The sequence below is a fragment of the Ursus americanus genome, chromosome 2, assembly GCF_024610735.1.
Source record: "Ursus americanus isolate L20-20 chromosome 2, mUrsAme1.1.p, whole genome shotgun sequence".
Lineage (NCBI taxonomy): Eukaryota > Metazoa > Chordata > Mammalia > Carnivora > Ursidae > Ursus > Ursus americanus.
Genome location: NC_142128.1, coordinates 30,581,401 through 30,601,801, shown reverse-complemented (window position 1 = coordinate 30,601,801; position 20,401 = coordinate 30,581,401). Strand labels below are relative to the sequence as shown.

The window sequence follows — 20,401 nt, the reverse complement described above, 5'->3', positions numbered from 1 at the left end:
ATGATTATTGTTGTTACTGTTGCTGTGAGAAGCCTCTGGGAGGAGGACGGAGATGCAGCTTGGGCCTGTGTGGGTTTGCAGTCCGGGTCTGGCGCGGGCACGCCTCCCTACAGATGGGGCTGGGGTTTGTTTGCCGTTCTGACGCTTGGTGTCGCCCACTGATAGGGTGTGAGTGCTGACTGCACCTGCTATATTCCCCCTTGAGCTGCCCAGCCCTGGGGCTCTGATCTGTCTCTCCCGTTTAGAGGAAGGTCTCGTCCGCAGTGGGACTCACCACAGCCCCATCAGCAGTGTGAGCAGGGGGAGGAGGGTGTCTGGGACCCACAGGAGGAGCGAGCTTGCGTTTGGTGTGGGCGCTAAGCCTGTGGCTTTTCCATGAACAAAGCATGGACAGGATCAGGTCTGAGAGGTTCTCTTAGGTCTGCCCTTTTCCTTCCACCGTAAGCAGTCCCTCACCCCGAGGCTTTCAGAACCCAGCCTTGGGCTGCTGACAGCGTCCTAAATCTGCCTGCACATAATGCGGGAAGTCCTGACTCAGATATGGTGGGGGAGGCAGTCGGGCTGTCCGAAGCCCCTTGGCCTTTCCGTGGGGGCGGCAGCAGACACTGTTGACAGGTCAGAGGACCTGGTTCGAATCCCAGCCGTGTCATTCACCAGATCCAGGAGCTTGGGCATGCCCCCCCACCCCGCACCTCTGATTCATTATTTCACATGGGCGCATGATAGAACCTACCTCGGAAGCTCGTTTTCAGGGTGAACCAGATAACAGGTACAAAGTGAACCAGGATGAACCAAGTAACAGGTACAAAGTGAACCAGGATGAACCAAGTAACAGGTACAAAGTGAACCAGGATGAACCAGATAACAGGTACTTAACCCAGAGTGGCACATAGTAAGCGCTGAGATGGTAGCTGTGGTGATGATTCTTGCTGCTGTTCTCTGTGCATCTGCCGTGCACATGTGTGTAGTTTCTTGGGAGTTCTGTTACCCGTTAGGCAGAGTTCGTGGTTCCCTTTGCTTCCCCACATGCACATTCTACACAAATCAGGGGGAGGCAGTTTAGGAGAGTTCAGCGATTTAGTGCAAAGAGAGGGGTACAGTTTGGGTCTGAGAGTCCAGATTTTAAATTCCGGCCCTCCTCATTTCGTATGGCTTTGGGAAAGGAAATAACCCTGTAGGTCCTCCATCATCGCCTCTGCTGAGGGGCTCGGCCCTTTGGCAGGCTCTGCAAGCTCCCAGCTGCAAATGGGCCGAGCTCCCCGCCTCTGAGACCTGATGTTCTTCTTTCTCCTTCATGTAAATCTGGTTGAAAATACTGCCAGGCAGTTAGGAGCAGGGCTGCGGCATTGGACAGTCTGGGTCCAGATCCTAGTACCACTGCTTTCCAGTTGTTGCCTTCGGGCACGGCCAGTGACATCTCTGGCCTCAGTTTCCTTGTCTGTGTAAGGGGTGCTAATGATAGTGATAACCCTACCTTGCCACCGGTCTGGGAGGACTGAGCAGGCTTGGTGCTCCCCACAAGCTCCACGGCATCAGCCACCGTCTGGTGACCCTGGGCTCCTTGCTGCTCTCCCTCGGCCTTCCACTTCCCCCCTTCCCCAGGCAGCAGCCGCAGCATCCAATTTCCCTGTAAACTGGTGAGCACAACGTGGAATGGATACGACATACGGAAGGGACTCCTGGGCCCTAATACTAAAATACGCCAGATAATGAAAAGGCACTGGCAGATCTGAGGTTCAAAGGAGGTAATGGACTGATGGACGAGTTTGTGCCTTTTCATCTCTGAAGGCTGCCCCTGCTACAGAGGTCGGAACTATTGGAAGAGCTGCGGTAATGCAGGATTCTTCAGGTCTTTGCCGTATTGATTTTGGGGGCTACCAGACTATTGTGCATGTTTCCTTCACACACGAGCTGAGTCGCCTCTATTTGTGGCTGGGTGTACGTTGTCTACCATGCTGTGGAGAAGCCCTGTCAACTGGGGAGAGTAACGTGGGATGAGATTACTTCGGGAAGTCTCTTTTTTCTTTAATTAGTCTTGACACTTGGAATGAAAGGAGGAGCTACAGCCTAACCAAAGCAGGGGTTCTAACGTGTCTGCCCAGGAAGGAAGCTGAGGGATCCTCGGGCTTGCCCACTCCCTTTGCAAGTGAGAGAACTGAGGCTTCGAAGGGACCTGGCTTTCCCAGGGACACGCACGGGGTGGGGAGCAGCATGACACTAGGACCCAGGGCCCCAGCCTTCCCTCACCTGCACCAAAGCACAGGTTGTGTTGGATGACTCCAGGCTTAGGTGAAGAAATTGGTCTCTCTGGTGTCACCTCATAATTGGAGAGGTCTAGACACTAATTTTTCATGCCCACTAACTTGGAGGGTTTGCCATGCCCCTTCCCCTAGAGCTCATGCCACCTCCGTGCCCTGGGAGGATGGGGATGGGATGGGGATGGGGGTTGGGGGGTGGGTAGGAGGGGTCTTCTCTGAGAACCAACCGGGTCTGCAGAACAAATCCATTCAAAAGTGCAGGCTGGAGAGGGGCGCCTGGGTGGCACAGCGGTTAAGCGTCTGCCTTCGGCTCAGGGCGTGATCCCGGCGATCTGGGATCGAGCCCCACATCGGGCTCTTCTGCTATGAGCCTGCTTCTTCCTCTCCCCACTCCCCCTGCTTGTGTTCCCTCTCTCACTGGATGTCTGTATCTCTGTCGAATAAATAAATAAAATCTTACAAAAAAAAGTACAGGCTGGAGAAAAGATAGACCAGAGCTTACCCAAAAGGCAGCCCGGAAACCTGTGGTAGTAGAGCCAGGGATACCTCTAAGCGTGCATTTTGCATCTGGCGACATCCCCACCAGGGCCCCAGGAACCTGTTCTTCCAGGTAACCTAGGAGGCCAGCTCTCGGGAATGGCCATTGCCTGAGAATTGATGACAGGTTACTCTTCCAGGAGTTGATCTGCATTTCAACAAGGACTCCGAAACGCCAGCTAAGTGGTTAGGGTGTGGGCTCTAGAGTGAGCCCTGAGATAGGCCTGGATTCCACTTCCAGACTGCTCACTTACTAGCTCTGTAAGCTCAGGTAAACTGCTTAGCTTCTCTGTGCCTCAGTTTCCTTAACTGTGAGGTCAGAGAGGAACAGAAGGGACTACAGAGGGACCAGCACATGCAGATAGATACAATGTTCAGTGTTTGCTTAGTCAGTAAACACAAAGCACCTGCTGGTTGCCAGAAACTGTCACCAGGCACCAGGGACATATATGGTCATCACCGTGGAAAAATAAAGGGGTAGGGAGGGTAGCAGAGTGGACCCGAGGGTCTCTTGTTTGAGGAGAAGGGACTCTAGGCAGAGATGGGGAGACAGTGAGTGACGTGGGTCACGGAGGTATCTGGAGGGACGGCATTCCAGACCGAAGCAGCCAGTGCAAAGGCTCAGAGATAGAAGCAGGCTTGGCCTGTTTCAGGAGGCCCACATGGCTCCTGAATAATGAGGAGGACAGTGGGGAGGACATGGGATGGAAGAGGGTGGGAGGAGTCAGGGCATGGCGGTCTTAGTGCCGCACTGAGGGCTTGGGGATGTTCTAGACGGAGGGCATTGGGTGGGGCCGGAAATGCTCGGGCTCCTCGGGAGCAGCTTGATAAATGCTGCCTGGGATCCCTCACTTAAGAGTGTCTGCCAGGAACCTAGCCTTGTGCTCGGTACTGCAGGTGGAGACAACAGTGAGCAAAACCGGTTCCTGTCCTGGAGGAGCCGGTAGCCAAGAGGAAAGAGTTCGTGTGTGTAGTGAAGTGAGGCCACTGGGAGCTTGGGTCTGGGCTCCTTGGTGGAAAGGCAGCCAGCTGTCCTGGGGGGTTTGGGGAAGCACTTATGTTTGACCCCAGAGATTGAGGATGGGGGTGAGAGCGTCTCTCCAGGGATGTGGGACTGGAGCCCAGCCCAGGTGAGAGGGTGAAGCCAACAGGCCTGCGGCAGCCGGATGACTAAGGGCCTTTGGTGCCATGAGAAGAACTTGACATTGGTCCCCAAGGCACTAGGGAGCCCCTGGAGGTTTGTCCCTGGGAAGTGGATGGGAGCAGAACTTGAAGGTGACCCTTGCACAGGACCCCAAAGCTTCTCTGCCCAGTCACTATGATGTTTGACCTGGAAGGCTGAGAGGGTTTTTATAAGGGGTCAGTTCAAGATCTGCCCTTGGTGTTCCGTGGCTCGCCCCTTCACCCCACGGAACTCAGAAGTAATGCTCTCAGGGGGCGCCTGGGTGGCTCAGTCGTTAAGTGTCTGCCTACGGCCCAGGGTGTGATCCCAGGGTTCTGGGATCAAGCCCCGCATTGGGCTCCCTGCTCTGCTGGGAGGCTGCTTCTTCCTCTCCCACTCCCCCTGCTTGTGTTCCCTCTCTCGCTGGCTGTCTCTCTCTCTGTGTCAAATAAATAAATAAAATCTTAAAAAAAAAAAAAAAGAAAGAAAAAAAAAAGAAGTGATGCTCTCAGCGGCAGCATGGCCCAGCCAGTGAGACAAGAGCTCGAAGCTCACCGTCCAGGTTCAAATCCTGGCTCTGCCACTTATTCTTTGTGAGCTGAGCAAGCAGCTTCATCCCTCTGTGCCTCTGTTTCCCCAGCTATGAAGTGGGGTGATAATTCCAGCCCCACAGGAGGCCACAGGGATAAATTCATGTGAGGCTCTGGGCATGGTCCACGTGAGGTGGTGAGCATCAAACTGTCCCCACTTTCCTCTCCAATTTCCTGACTCCCGTGTGTGTACCTGATCTCTCCTTCGCACACTCTGAGTGAATTCTGGCCCTAACCTGGGACTCTCCCCATAGCCTGGCTCAGCCCCTGCTTCAGTCTGTCCACCCCTCTGTCCAGCTCCCTCAGCCCTGATCGCCAGCCCCTGGGCCCTCCATCCCAGTGCCTCCCCCCTGCCACCATCCGTGGAAATCCCCCTCACCAGCCTCCTCCACCCCGGCCCAAGAACCACAGTGCCTCCTGCTTCCCAAATGCTCTCCCACACCAGCCTGGCTGGAAGGGAATGCCACCTTCCACTGAAAGTTCTTCTTATGTTCTGCCAGAGTTTTGTTAATGCTGTGCCTGCCCGTCATCCACCCCTAGCCTGAGAGTTGGTGCTGTGACTCGTCATCAGTCTGGGGCCCCCAGCACGGCACCTGGCCCATCAGCCTCCTGGAAACGTTGTTAGAAGAACGAAGGGCTTCTACATGGTCACCTCTGGGGCTGCCATCGTGCCATCCTCTGACACCTGCTCCCCATAGGCCCTGGTGCAGCCTGGCATCCAGGGAGTGAGGATGGCCAAGGGACTGTGTACCCTGGCGCCTGCTGGCTCCTTGGGTGCATGAGCGACATGTGTAACATACGCGATCCCACGGGCTCTGTAAATGTCAGAGGGAGACTGTGACTTCGGAAGGGTTACATCTGTTTCTTGGCTTGCTCCGTCCTTCCCAGTTGATGACTGACTACTTGCTTGGTAAAGGATGACAGGTTGAGCCGCTGGGATGAAGTCATGAGCAGGACTTCACTGCCCTTGTCCCTTCAGAAGGGCAGTGACTTGGGCTCCTGAAGTCAGGGGGTGTCTGTAGAGACTTAGGTCATGAAATTCTCACCAGGGGTGCCTTAGAGACACACCCCAGCCTTCCTCTCCCTCCCTTCCCCAAACTCTGCAGAGAAAGCCTTCTCCTTCCCCTCTTCCTTTCACATCTGGTGCATTTCAGCTGGTGAACACCCAGGAGAAAATCTTGTTAAATGAGACGTGGTTAAACCAGCCAGGTCACTCATCCAGCTGTCTAGGCCTGTTGTGAACCTCAGGACCCCCTCATGGCCTCTTGGAGCCCGTTCTGGGTGTAAAGATTAGAAGCCCAGTTTCCTTATCTAAGTTTGCACCTTTCTTATTCCCTGAGTTAATCAAGTGAAGATGCTTTGTGCAGCTTTGCCAAAATTACCCCATCAGAAGCTTATACAAGGGGCTCAGTGGCATTTCGGAAGCGGTGCGAGGGTCCATCATGCCCGACAATTCATGGTTCTCAGATCCCTCTGTGGAGAGTGTTGGAAGTGGCAATTGCGGGAATTTTCTCTTCTGGCTTCCCAATTAGCGATTACATAACGGTCTCCCTGGAAACAAGTGCTCAGGCATCACACCCGTAACACAGCGGAGCTCGCGGAGCTCACCAGTTTGCAGCTTGCGTGCCGTGCAGCCTGTCTGCGTGTCCCAGGAGTGCGGGCAGGGGCCTGCGGTTGAGATCAGCTGCGTCTGCACCTCCCAGCTGACCCATCCTGGAAGCACGAAAGGCAGGTTTTCAGGATTCGAGACAAAACAGAGTGAGAGGGACCAAGCAGAGCTCTTACAAACCAGAGTCCGAACTTCTCTGTCTCATGGAAGGAACAGCTGATTGTCACTCTCCTGTTGCCCCGAGGGCGGAGTCCATGTTCTCTACCGTGACCTCCCCGGTCTGCCCCTGCCAGCTGCCTGCCCCCCGCTCTGCTCCTGCCTCCGGTTCTCCCCAGCCGTGGCCCTTGGCACATCCCGGCCATCCCTGCCCAGCACCTCTCCCTTCTCTTTGTCAGGCAGCCGGATGCGGGCACCGGCCCAGGAAACGGGCTCAGTCGTTGAGAGCGTGTGGGCACTCGCGCCTCAGCCTCTCCTCCGCTTCCTCTCTCGGAAGTGCCTGTCTCAGTGCGCTTCTGAGAATGCAGGGAATCCGTGCCGAGGTGTGCGCGGCCCAGCGCCCACGGAGGAGCTGCTCCCTACACGTGACTAGTGCCAGCCCCTGCTGCCACCGCTGTGATGGTGGTTATAGGACGCCAGCCTCAGGGCACGCCCCCTGTACCCCACAGCTCACCCCGTGCACACCTCTGTCACATGTGTGGTGTCGTGGGCACTGCCTCACCTACTTCTTCCAGCCAGCTAGAAGCTCCCTGAAGTCAGGACCCAGGCCTTCACAGTGCCTGGCTCACAGCAGGCCCCAAGCAATGTCTGTTGAATGAATGAATGAAGTGACTGGATCGTTGAATGAGTAAGCGAATGAATCTAGCCCACGTCTGACCGAGAACTTGAGTGCATTTCCTTCCCTTTGAGGTTGGCAGCCTGGGCCACACCACCAGCGCCTCTTGCCTGGGTGACCACAGCAGCCTCCCCACTGCTCTCCCTGCCTCTAGATCTGCCCTCCTGTCTCTCCTCCTGTCTCAGCTTTGAAGGTGCCCCCTCCCAGGGGCCTTGCTTTCGCCAGGCTAGTCCATCTGCCTTCCTTCTGACTGTCCCACACGCAGCTCTCCCATAGCACTTACCCTGATGTATTCGTGTACCTGCTGCTTGTCTCCTTCCCCTACCAGCCTCGAAGCTTCTCAAGGGCAGGGGCCACATCTGTTAACCAGTGTGTGTTCTTTCAAGGCACGCTGCCTTGGACACAGGCAGGCCTGCAGCAAATCACCAGGGTATGTGCCCCGTGAGAATCCATGGAATTAGCAGGAGGACCTCTGAAAGCACGTGACGTAAATGTGGAACTCTGTGGCTTTCGGCCACAAAGTTAGTTTCTCATTCAGCTCACACCCAGTGCCGGGGGGGTGTGGTGGCTTCCTCATGAGTGGCTCTGCCATCTTCCCAGACGACCGCCACACTCCCAGAAGAAGGGAAGAGAAGGGAGAGGAGAGCGTCGCAGGGTCCTAACCTTCTTCTGGCAAGGCCTGGACATGGTTGGCTCATGTGGCATCTGCCAGGCCTGGCCCGTGGCTCCCACCTCACAAGGATGCTGGGAAGCCTGACTCTCTTGTTCCCAGGGAGAAGAAATGGGGCGCGGGTAAGCCATTCTGCTCAGAATTGGGCAGGGGTGGGGATCTTGTAGCTAGAGGATCCTTGTGCTGGGCCCCCTGGGAGTCTAATCAATGTTCCAGAATTCTCCAGCCAGGGACCAGATCAGCTCACTCTGGAGTAGCCGTCTCTCAACAGGGCCTGAGCCACTTGCCACTCACCACTCCTGATGGAACCAGACCTCCAATTTATTTTGTAAAACACTGTGATGTTCTTAGATGAGAATGAAAAGGAACTCGGGATTACAGAGTCACTCTGCCCACCAGCAGGCAGCTCACAGGAAGGGCGGCCTCACGGAGACAGTGTCAGAATGTGGAGGGTCAGGGGCCGAGTGTTTGTTCTAGAAAGCGTGGCTCATTGTCTGGTTTACAGTATTCCATCATTTTCAGAATTGCTATTTTTTTTAAGGTTTTTATTTATTGACTTTAAAGAGAGAGTGAGCATGAGCCGGGAGGGGAGCTTGAGGGAGAGGGACAAGCAGACTCCCGCTGAGCGCCGAGCCCGGCTCAGTCTCCTGACCCCAAGATCATGACCTGAGCTGAAATCAAGAGTCAGATGCTCAGCCCACTGAGCCACCCAGGCGCCCCTTCACAATTGCTGTTCTTAACGTGATGGCGTCTTTATTTTCTTGAGGCTCAAAACAAAGTTACCCTTTTCCGGAGGGAAGAAAACACTCCCATCCAGAGAGCCCTGGGTGTTCTTTTCTGATTTTTCTGATGCGGGGACTGACCCCCAGCATTGCTAATGGCTCTGAACGCTAAATGACAGTAGTGGTATGACAGGAATGCCACAGAAATGACAGCAGGGCCATGGCCGCGGGGGTGCACAAGCAGCCCCCGGACAAGTCTGGCAGGTTCCATGAGCTAGGCTTCTGTCCACTGCAGCCACTTCTTGCACTATGTTTAGGCTGCAGCTCTGCGGCCCAGCCAGTGAACTCAGAAATACCTCATGGCCCTTGCAGCGCTGACCCAGTCCTGTGGGGCAGGCTCCAACAGGACAGAGATCTCCTCCCGGGTGCCCGTGTGACAACTGGGGTTTCTGAAGGACCAGCTCCCTGTCCTTGTGCAGCTGTTACCTGTCTTCATCTTGCTGCCTGAGGCCCCGTGGAGGTCAGCCTCCTTTCCTCCATCCCACTCCCCTCAGGGGTCTTTGTCCTCTCTCATTGGACTTGGCCACAGCCTTCAAACCATTCTGCCTGGTGGCCTGCCTTTCCTCCCCTGAATTCATCCACTGCGTGTATGCATTCTTATGGCAAATGTTTATGGGGCCTCTCTTCATCTCCAGGCACTGCGTTAGGCTCTGGCGATACAGGGGGGAGCAGGATGGGTAAGGGACCTGCCTCCCTGGGACTTAGAATTGATGAAGGGAGGTGGGGGAGCAGAAGGCACATGTTAAGTCAGCAAGACCATTCCAGGCAGTGGTGAGGACCGTGAAGAAGAGAACAGGGCAACATTAGCTAGTGTGTCCTGGAGGGCTTCTCAGAGGTGGCGGCACAAGAGCAGAGACCAAAATTGTGAGGTATTCCAGGGCAAGGGAAGGGCTCTGGAAAGGCCAGAAGGCACCAGGAGAGCGCGTGTGTGATGGGGAGAAAGTCAGGGGGCAGACACGTTGACGGTGTTGGGTGGGCTGAAGGGTGGAACAGGGAGACGTGAAGTGAGGTTGGCAGGGCGTGCTGTGGCCACATTGTGCAGCTCCCTGTGAGCTGTGCTAACGGTTTAGACATGTGTGTTGGGGAGCAGATAGAGTTCACGGGGAGCCTTTGAAGAATTCTGACCCAGGACAACGTCATGACAGAATTTTGAAAGATCTCTCTGTCGAACGCTGCCTGTAGGCGGTGTCCCCCAGAGTGGTCTTCCTAAATGCCTATGAGATCACGCCTGTCCTACATCCGTCCTCCTGCCGGCCTCCTTCTACGATGGTCTGCGAGGCTGTGCATGATCCCCTCCGCCTGCCACTAGTCAGCTCTCGCTCAAACGGCTGAGCCCTGCTATGGGGCCTGCCCTCTGCTGCCCCGGCAGACCTCCTGCCTTTGTCGTTTGCATTTGCTCATCCCTCTCCTTGGCATGTCTGTTCCCCACCCGAGGATGCCCACCTAGACGCTCTGTCTGACGTGTCTTTTCTCCAAGGGATGCTAAAGCAGTATTTTCAGGAGTGACTTCCTCCGACTGAAACCCTCCTCCATTCCTCTTGCAAATTTCCTTCGAGCTTCCCTGAGTACCCGGGGATCACAGCTTCGTAGCACTTGCCCCCTGCCTCGACATCCACCATCTGCCTGCCTGTCATCACCCTGTCCACATAGAGATGACTTGACAGGAAACATCGTGGCGGAACAGCCATGAATCATCATCTGTTGCAGCCTGGCAGATGATGTTCATTCCCAGGGGCTTAGCCTAGGTTATCACGAGTGAGGTAGGCTCCATCCTTAGCCCCATTTCTTGGATGAGAAGTCTGAGGCTCCCCCCTGGTTTAGCCACCTGATGGTGGAGATGGTATATGGCTACGCAGGTCGCTCTACCTGCCTGAGGGAACGTCATTGGGTGCGATCGTCCCACAGTGTGGTCTCTTGGATGGTTTTATAGGGGCCCCGGGAGGCCAGGCAGGGGATCGGACCAAGGAGGCAGGCTGGGAGGGGTGGCGGCTCTGTGCTTCCAGCTAATGACGGCAAGATTGCTCCGTTTTCAAGGGAGGCCAGGAATCTGGATTTTATGCCGAAATATCCTGGTTTTAATATTTTAAAATACAAGGCACCAGCAGCTTGTGGTAGAAAAAGTAGGACCGTCTTCACCAGTAGGTCAGAACCCAGCGGATCCCCGAGGGGGAGTCTGTTCTGGACAGTGTTGCATTCAACCTACTGGAGTCACCAGTGTCCTTCTGGGATGGACTAGAGCCCCTTCTTAAAAAAATTCGAGAAGCAGTAGGCACATTTGAAAACTAAATGCTTAAACATAGACTACGTATGAGATAACACCAGCAAATCAGCATTCATTTTGTTAGAGGCACTAATGGTATTGTGGTTAAATAGGAGAACGTTCTTCGTGTGTTAGGAAGACATGCCAAAGCCCCCTGTGGTGACATGTCACGATGACTATAATTTACCGTAAAAGACCTCAGCAAAAAGGTAGCAATGATGAAGCAAATATGGAGAAGGTTTATGGCTTTTTTATTAGATAAAGGGTTATGGGGATTCCTGGTATGATTTGCTCTGCTTTTTGCTGTATTTCGAAATTTCCATAATAAAGTAAAAATGAAATGACAGACATAGGAAAAATGCAGTCTTTCACGAAGAGTTCTGAGATCTTCCCTGCCCCACTGCAAACTCTGTGGGGACTCGGGGTGTCGGCACCTCCGAATCAGACTGAGACCCCAGGGAAGCAGTATCCCCGGCAGAGGATGGCCGCCGGGCACCAAGGTGGCAGGCTTTCTCCTCCTCCCACGGTCATCGGCTTCTGCTAGCGCTGACCCCAGAGTGGAATTTGTGTGAACTGAATCCTGGTCTGGGGAAGCCTGTGCTTTGGAAGACTCGTAGCTGATTCTTCTGTAAGTTGGAAGAGTGCCTTCTGGGTGGAGGGCGGCTCCGACTCTGAGCAGGTTGAAGACCCAGGACCCCGCTCGTCCGCCTCCCGATTCTGAGCCCTCGGGCATGTTCCTTTCCCTTTCTCAGCTTCTGTTTCCAGCCTCAGACGGGTTGTAAGCATGCAAGGCAACGAATGCGCTGAGCACAGAGCATGAATAAAGATTCCATAAATACCTTGGCTTATTGTGAATCGCTCCAGTAAAAATTGCCCACTTGTCAAAGTGCGGTTGCTGCCATATTGGGATTTCTCAGGGGCTGGCCGGGTTTCCAGGCCCTGGCCATCTGGAGGAACGCGTACGGGCAAGGATTTGGGATTCTTCTAGGGTGACAACCTTTCTGCCATGGCACTGCTGCCTCTGGGACCTGGGTGAGAGGAGGCTCTGAGACAAGTGAAAACGGGCCTTATTCAACCCCTGGGTGGCGTCTCCCACCTTCCTTCTGAGCACCCTCACCTCCCTGGGATCCTGTTGCCCCCTCCCCCCCAGCCCTGCAGGCAGCGGGAGGAGCCATCTCCCGTCTCCGCTCTAGAGCACGCCGACTCTCCCCGCTGCAGAAACCGAGAGATCTCTGCGAGCTCCTCTGGGACCCATGGGTGCCTTTGTTGTCCTGCTGCAGCCTCTCAAGCGGGCCTTGTGGGCTTTTGTGCCGATGAGAACTCAGGCCTCCTGAGCTCCCTTCCGCGCTCACCTGGCCTGTGAACCACCTTCCCAAGGAGGAGCGTCTAGTTGCTCAGTGACGCGGGACCGTAGAGCGGCAGGTAGCATTCAGACCAGGGAGGCGGTGGTGTGAGAGGCTCCAGTGCAGGCCCAGGACCTGCTGCTCTCCCTGCCCAGCGCGCTCCCCTCCCGAGTCCCCGTCTGAGGCTGGGCCAGCCCTAGAGGTGGAGTGCCCCATCCGGCAGCATTCAGTGCTCTCACCCTCCCGAGGAGAGGCGCCGAGACAGGCCCGGGGGTGGCTCTGGGCAAGACCTGGTTGTGACCCAGAAAGGGCCTGGTGGGGTGGGTCGGGGCGGGGGGGCGCTTGCCAGCCCCAGCAGCTCCGTGACCCTTTCTCCCACCTGGTGCTCCGGGATAGGTTGCCAGATGAAACATAGGGTGCCCGGGGAAATTTGAATTTCAGATAAATGATGAATAATTTCTTAGTTCAAATATGTCCCAAATATTGCATGGGAAGCTTTTATTGTGTGGTACGTAGTTGAATACTGAGAAATTATTGAGTCATGAATTATTGAATATTGAGTTATGAATACTGAAAAACTATTCATTGTTTATCTGAAATTCAGCTATCACCCAGCATCCTGTATTTTTGTTTGCTAAATGGGGCAACACTTAAAGAAACTCCCTGCTGTGCTCAGGGCCTTGGCTGGGCTTTGTGGGGCCTCTTCTCCCGAGATCAGGGGAGGCTCTGGGCAGGTTCTTGGGTGCCTCTGAGCACAGCCTTTTTCAGCAGACTTGCTGAGTCCCTCCTGGGCCAGCTCTGTGCTGGCCCCAGTCCATGTGTGGGACCTCGTTCATGCACACGCTACCCAGACCCTCTCTACGCCGCCACTTTCTCATCTGTCATGTGACTTGAGTCAGGGTATGTCTCCTCTTGTGTGCTCGTGAGGATGGATGACCCCATCCCTCCTGCCCTCTCTCTACTCCTCCCTTACTCACCCCACGTGGCTCTCAGAGCTTCCTGCCCCCCACAGGCTGGCCAGGGCTTCTTTTTAGTAATCCAGGGCCCCCCACTGCAGTTATGAATGAGCAGGGTGGGCTGCAGAATCGGTGGGGCCCCTTATTTTGAAACTGTTAAGGATGTCGACTGTGGGATGGCAAATCATCACACAGGTCCGAGTTCTAGTGCCTGGCAGGCACACGCGGGAGGCCGGCATTGCCGCCGAGGGCCAAGAGACACGGGGGTGGATTGGGGGCTCTAAGTGGGGAAGGTCAGGAGCACCGAGCCCCAGAGCACAGAGGGCTGGAGAGACTGCATGGACCTGGGGGCCTGTGCCTGCCACAGGAGCCCTGCTGCCCAGCCACAGTCTGGCGGGCCTCCTGCTGCCACGTAGCCTAGTGTTTTAAGAGAAGGTGCAATTTGTTTATCAATAAAACCTTTCCTAAATGGCAGTGACTGATTCATATTTTGGAAAATTCCTATGTTGGCAAATTAAGCACTGTCTTTGGAAGGCAGCATTCAGTGTGATAAATAATTATTTTGGCCTGTGTGTTCCCTGGGTTTATTGGTGTGTCCCACACTGGCCTGTGACCTCCACCAGCGACACAGCAGGGAGCCCTGGGGTCCAGGTTCAGTCCCCAGGCCCAATCACCACCCTCGGCTCGTAGTAGGTGCTCGGTACATAACAGCCACAGGTGTAAGACTTCATTCATTCGTGGGAACACACTGTAGGTGGTTTTAGGGACCCGCTGTGCCCCTCTTAGTAGGAACATCATGAGCATCTTCCCTGTCACTCAGCGGGACCGCCCATGTAAGCCTCGGATGCCGTGCGCACGAGGCATTTGCTCGCACGCTTCCACCGTCTGCCCGGTGCTGACTGATGGCAGTGTCTTCTGTGGGCTGTTTTGGATGGACGGAGAGAGCACACCTGAGCATCTCTGTGTGTGTTTCCTCAGGATGCCAAGTTTGTGGAGGAGCGGAGGAAGCAGCTGCAGAACTACCTACGCAGTGTCATGAACAAGGTCATCCAGGTGGCCCCCGAGTTTGCTGCCAGCCCCAAGAAGGAGACCCTTGTGCAGCTGATGCCCTTCTTTGTGTAAGTACGCTTCACGCCGGCCCGCCGCCCAGCACCTCCTCCTTCCTCTTCAACAGCAAAGTGTGTGTGTGTGTCCTCGCCACACCGGGGCCCAGGCGTTCCCAGCGCTGCGAGCCGCGCTGCGGACTTCGGAAGGGGCTTCGAGACCGCGAATCTGCGGACGGGTGTGGTTGAGCTGAGGTTTGCAACTAAATGCAGGCCTGTGCAGTTTTATACTTCGTACCTTCTGATCAAAGGAGAGATTGATTTTCTCTGCAGCTCACAGAATGTTCCAGAACCAAATCAGTCCATCACTGTTGCCTCAGTGGGTAATGGATGCAAGGAAACATTCTCAGACTCCACTGCTACTGACTTACGTCATATTAATATGACAATAATTTAAGTGTGAACTAACTTAAAATTAGGTATAAGTTTCTTGTTCTTACATCTCATAAAAGTGAAAAGAAAGTGAAAGGCATTGGTGGACGTGTCAAGCACTTACAAAATCATTACAGTTTAGAATTGTCAACACGGTGGATGTTGCTGTTTTCTGAAACCGAAGCTTTGCTCACAGTAGCGCGGCATGTTTTTTTTTTGCTTGCCCCGTGTGGCACCTGTGTGTCTCCGTGCGGACTCCATGTCCCCCTCTTCTCCGGTCACATTGTGGGGGACATCTGTGCAGCACGTTGGGGCAGGTGGTTGTCACTTGGGGTCACTACATGATCACTGATGGTCCCGTCTGTGCTGTTAAGTCTGGCATTAGCCTGACCCATTTATACCCTGGAATCGGGACCGAGGTGATGGAGAATAGTTGGTTTTCTGTCGCGTCTTCTGATGCTAGAGAACGTAATCATATCATTTCTAGAACATTAACATCACGTGGAAACACAAGATGGAAGACCCCATACGGCAAACCTGTGGATCCCCGGAAATGGGATTGGGACTCGTTAGTTGAGAAGCTCTGGTCTGGGTCTGTGTGATGGCTCGGGGGAAATAGGAGTTGCTTTTTAGTTTAGCTCTTGAAAAACGGCACCTACGGGCTTGGGGGCCTGTTCTCATGACCAGTGATGCTCCAACTTCAGACCGGGAAGCTTCTTCTGCTCCTGTCCGTGGGGGCGCCTTTGGGTCACACTTCCTGGCATTTCCAGATTGAACTTCCAACCAGACAGACAATGGCCTGACTGCCCCTCTTACCGCTTGTAGCTTGCTTGTGTTTTTCTACTTGTTTCAGGGCTTTTGTGAGAAGACAAAGCCTGTAATCCGCCCCGAGTACAAGGCACCTTGTTTCCTGGACACACCAGATGGGACACGGCGTCTTTCTCTCATTGTCTTGTGCGGCCGGGGCCTTAGCTTTGCTGTTGTGAAAGAGCTGTGACAGTTGGCGAGGGCGATCCCCCTTCTTTTCAAGACAGCTCCCTGGCTGCTAACCTGTCACTGAGTCCTGTGAATTTGGGCTAAGTTTTCTGATGAAAACCAAGTGAGAGAGTTGGGCCTAAGACCCTGACGCAGAGCAGGTCTGCTTGCCCGAGTCCAAGGAGGAGGAAGGACTGTTCACTGCAAGCTGGCGTCCTTCCTGCGGGTATGGGCGGCCGTGGCATCTCTGGCTATGTGTGTACCAAACAGCGGCCTGCGGGATGGTGGAAACTGCGTGTTCACCGCGCGTCTCAGGGTGTGGGGCGAGCTCCGCCGTTCTGGCTGCCATCCGTCACAGCTGAGGGAGAAACCTTTTGTGCCTCATTAGCACAGAGAACATAGGGTTTGATGTCACAGGCTTTAAAAAATACAAAGAATTTCAGTAAGAGACTATGGCAGGTGACACGCTATTGACACCAGACTTCTGAGTAAACGCTAGTGTAGACCCCAGTTGGGATTAAGCCACTTTCCCCCTTTGGCTTTCCTCGCAGTGCAGATCACGCTGCCTTGTCCTCCTCTGTCTTTTCTGAGTGAGGTGGGAATCCAGGGTGGAGTTTGCAGATCCGTTCGTTTTGGGGCAATGGAAGGTGGACATTGGCCAAGTGCGTCCATGCTGGTGAATGTCCACGCGGTGATTTCCTATTTATGTGTTATAAAACAGCGCGCCTGGCCTTCTGCTCAAGAGCTCACCCTCAGAAATTTCTAGTTTAAAAAAAACACAAAACTCTCTTGACTAAGGAAATAAACCCCACAAAGCATAATTATTCTTGGCAGATTTCCTCAGCTCTTTCAAATGCTGACTCAGGATTCTAAAACCCCCTTTTAGCTACTGAACAGAAGTGGGCTTGTTTCCTAAGGACAGTGCCGCCTGTCCCTTTCCATTTACTGAGCACTTACTACAGACCCTGAGTGCTTCCCCCACTTGATCTCTTCCAGTCTTCGTGAGAACCGAGTAGGTGGAGCCTTATAAACTTGCCAATGGCATGACAATTTGATGAGGTTTCCCTCTAAACTGCTGAGGAGAGTGAGGCCCAAAGAGGTTACCTGCTGCTGCCGGGGTTACCAGCCAGCACACGGGGAGCCCGGGCTGTTTGGTGTCGTATCCCGTGTTTCAGGACAAACCCACAGCCTGCAGATTGAGCCTGCCCCTCTGACCTGGTCTGTGACCAGTCCAGTGGGCTTTGGCTATTTGTTTATCTTAACTGAAGTGATGCCAACATCAAAATATGAGATGGTGTCAAAAAAAAAAATCTGTTATCAGAATTGGTCATGTCCTGTTACGGACCGAACACTTGTGTCCTCCCATAATTCGTATGTTGAAGCCCTAACCCCAGTCTGATTGTATTTGGAAGTAGGGCTTTGGGGAGGTTGTTAGGGTTAGAGGAAGTTGTAAGGGTGATATGACAGGATTAGTGCCCTTAAAGGAGAGGGGACAGGCACTAGAGTGCTCTCTCTCTCCCGCCCCTCCCCCGCAACGTGAGGACACAGTGAAAGGCAACCATCTACAAGCCAGGAAGAGAGCCTTCACCTGGAACCGAATCTGCCAGCCCTTTGATCTTGGACTTTCAGCCTCCAGAACAGTGAGAAATCAATGTCTGTTGCTTAAGCCCCCCAGTCCGTGGTGTTTTGTTACGGCAGCAGGGATGGATGAATGCCCACCCCACCCCATCCCGCTCAGCCTCACTTGGCTGCCCTGCCCTCACTGAGACCTCTGCTCCTGTCGTCTTCTGGACTCTGCCACTTCCCTGCCACTGGCTGTCAGTGTTGGGCTGTTGTTTTCGTACACTGAGTTGCGTTACCTGCCTGGCCCCGGTGGAGGCTAGAGTTTGCAGTCCTGCCTCCCACCGGCCACTCCATCTAGGCGGGATGGGGGCCGGACTGTTACTCATAGTGCGTTCCTCTCACGCTCCGCTCCCACGCATGTTCTATGAGCTGGACCACTGCTAAACTTCCTAAAGGTGGTCCCATTCCATCTTGGGCAGGAGAGGGAAGGCGGGCAGGGGAGTCGAAGCAAGTGGGTAGAATTTGCTCATTTTCCTCCATCAGTCTTCCTTGAAACCTTGAGGCTTGTGCAGCCTGGAGCCCAGTACCCACCAGAACCCGCTTTTGCACGCACATTTCTCTTTACTGTGTCTGGGTTTCCCTGTGCTCTGCAGGGGGCACCAGGACTTGCAAGTCTTCTGCCATCTGCACAAATCTGAGTCGAAGAGTCAGCTGGTTAAATTTATTCTCCAAATCTCTCTACCTCCCATTGCCTTCCTTGCTAATGCCAGCAGCAGTCCGCTATAGAAAGCAGGACGGTAGAAAGCAGGCCGTTTCCATTTTGAACTCTGTGTATGAGGCGGGCCCAGAGTCTGCCCCCAAAATGGTGAGCACATGAGGAGCAGCCCCCCAGTGGCTGCCTCCTTGGGAGCCCCGCGTTGTTTGCGTCCTCCCGGCATTTCAGGGAAAGGTGGGCGCCAAGACGTGGCGCGTGGCAGATGTTACCCCAGACGCTGGGGGGATGTCAGGTGCTCTTTTGAAAGCCTGTTAATGAGGGAGGCTTGGAATCCAAGAATTCATTCCGTGGAACTGGACCACAAATCGGTGAAGGCTTAAATGATTTGTTGTGCTGTCATTTAGCGCATTATTAAAATGTTTTCTGCCGAGTAATTCATCCTTGGGAAATGTATCGTGTTCTGCTGTTCCTGAAGGGGAGAGGAAAAGTACGGGGGCAGAGGCTGGGGTAATGTAGGTCACAGCACAAATTCCCAACTGAATTTTCAGCAGAAAATGTGGTCGATGTTTGCCCCCACCCCCACCCCCATCTGCTGCTGCCTTTACTCTTAAAGCTGTTGGATGTATTCCTTGCTGAAATTGGAGCTGCCCTGTTCTCCCAGTGAGCAGGGGGTTAGCTCAGGGAGGAATGCCGCAGCCTGTGCACCACCAGGGGGACCCTGAGTCTCCAGTTGAGCGCATTCACTTTGCAAGCTGAGCATGCCCCAGTTGGGCACCTTTCCGAACACCCTGTCTCGCATCTCCCCTTGGCTGGCTTCACTGATTTGCTTCACTACCGGGCCCTCAAAGGCAAAGGAATTTGAGATCCCTGGTAGCCAAATAGAAAGGGTGGGGAGTTTGGAGTTTGTGATATTCCCCAGCTCTACCACGAAGGAGGATGGCGACCTCGGGCAAGGATTTGGCCTCTGTGTCTTGCGCCATAAAGCATAAAACGGCAAGAGTTGTATGAGGGCCGCTGATCTGTTGGGGTACTCAGTGAGGGCACGTGAGAGAACTAGCACGGTGTCTGCTCCGTGATGTCCGCTGTCAATCATGAGACTCACGGGAAAGAGGAGGAGAGAATCCTTATAAAATCCCCGCGGACGTTTCTCTGTTTGTCTCTTCATGCAGCCATACATCCATCTATCCCTACAAGTAAAAAACCGGAGGCCCAGAACATTTAAGTGATTTGCCCAAAGTCATTCTGAATTATTCCTAAAGCCAGCCTCTCCGCCCTCCTTCCCCTACTGGGGATCTCCCACTCCGGTGATGCAGGGCCTGCCCTGGGGAAACCGGGTGCGGCAGCTGAGCTCTGGCTCTTCAGGGAGCCAGAGAGGTCAGCCTGGGTCCAGGTGGCAGTGCTCTTCTCTAGAGGTCAGGCCTCTCCCGCAGGAAAGCTCCCCGTTGCTTGGGAGCTCATTGCCAGGGGCACCTCCCCTGGGAGACCTGCTATCCTGTCGCTCTGCTGGAGAGATGATGGTTAAATCACCTCCAGCCCATCCGGGCTACTTCCAGGGCTGCTGTTAAGGGATGTGGAAGAAGTGCTCGGCCCAGGTTGCTGGCCCTCCAGATCCTCAGGGCTCTGGCCCCAGGAGATGGGAATGAGTCCCTCTGTTTGAAAGTGACAGGGGCCCCTGCTCCTCTTCTCTAATATTCAGATAACCTCCGTGTCCCCCAGGCGTTCCCACCACGCAGTAATCGTGTTCCACTTCTGCCATCTCTTTCTGCTTGATGGGGAGTGGGGAGACGTCAGTTCCACAGAGGAAGGAGAAAAGGGAGGAGGAAGAGGATGGTACAGCTTTAGCGAGTTCCGGAGAAAGTGGGGGACTCTGGAACACCTCCAGAACAAACACTGTGCTGAGTGGACACATGGAATGTCCCCGTCCGAGGAGCCCGCATTCTGCAAACATTATCACCGGTCACTGAAACAGAGCACCTACTAAGTACTCAGCAAGCACTGGGGTTATAGTAGAGACCAAGCAGAAAAAAAGATTAAAAAACAAACAACAAAAAACAAAACAAAAAAAACCCTGCCTTTAAGGAGTAGGGGAGTTGAAAAATAGACAAACAAATGCTGTCAAGTAATAAGGTCTTTGAAGAAAGTTAATGCAGAGTCAGAGCCTAGAGTCTCATGGTGATGTTTTCCATCAGATGATCGGGACCTCAGGGGCCTCTCTTAGGGAAAATCTTACAAATTTCTGGGGAAAGGGTGTGCAGTTAGAGGAAAGTGCAAAGGCCCTGGGGCAGGAGCAAATTTGTTGTGTCAGATTAAGGCCAGGTTGCCAGAACAGAGCGCACAGGGAATGAGGCTGGAGAGCTCAACAGAGCCAGACCGTATGGGGCCTTGGAGGCTGTAACTTTGACTTTGAGCTTTATTCTCAATGAGTTGGGAAGCCACTGAAGGGTTTAGAGCAGGGATGTGATAATGACTTGATTTGCATTTTTAAAACTTCACTCTAGATGTGGGAGAGAGAATAAAATTGGAGATGGGCAGGTGGTGAGGCAGGGTCTGGGCTGCAAGAGTTGGTGTCTGGGCCAAGGTGATGAGAAGGGCACGTGAGGAGTGACTGGACCCTGATGTGTTGGAGGACTGGCTGTCAGGTATGAGAGTACTTGATGACGCGCCCAGCATCCCG

At 54.1% G+C, this 20,401-nt stretch overlaps 1 protein-coding gene across 2 annotated transcripts in view; it reads left to right on the top strand.

Moving 5' to 3' along the window:
• The window catches only part of SNX29 (sorting nexin 29), a 510,975-nt gene that overhangs the window by 442,739 nt on the left and 47,835 nt on the right, over positions 1 to 20,401 (top strand). For both annotated transcript variants that reach the window (XM_045777903.2, XM_045777904.2), the window contains one exon: positions 13,978 to 14,117. In XM_045777903.2, coding sequence (XP_045633859.1) covers positions 13,978 to 14,117 — 140 coding nt within the window. The remainder of the gene's footprint in view (positions 1 to 13,977; positions 14,118 to 20,401) is intronic.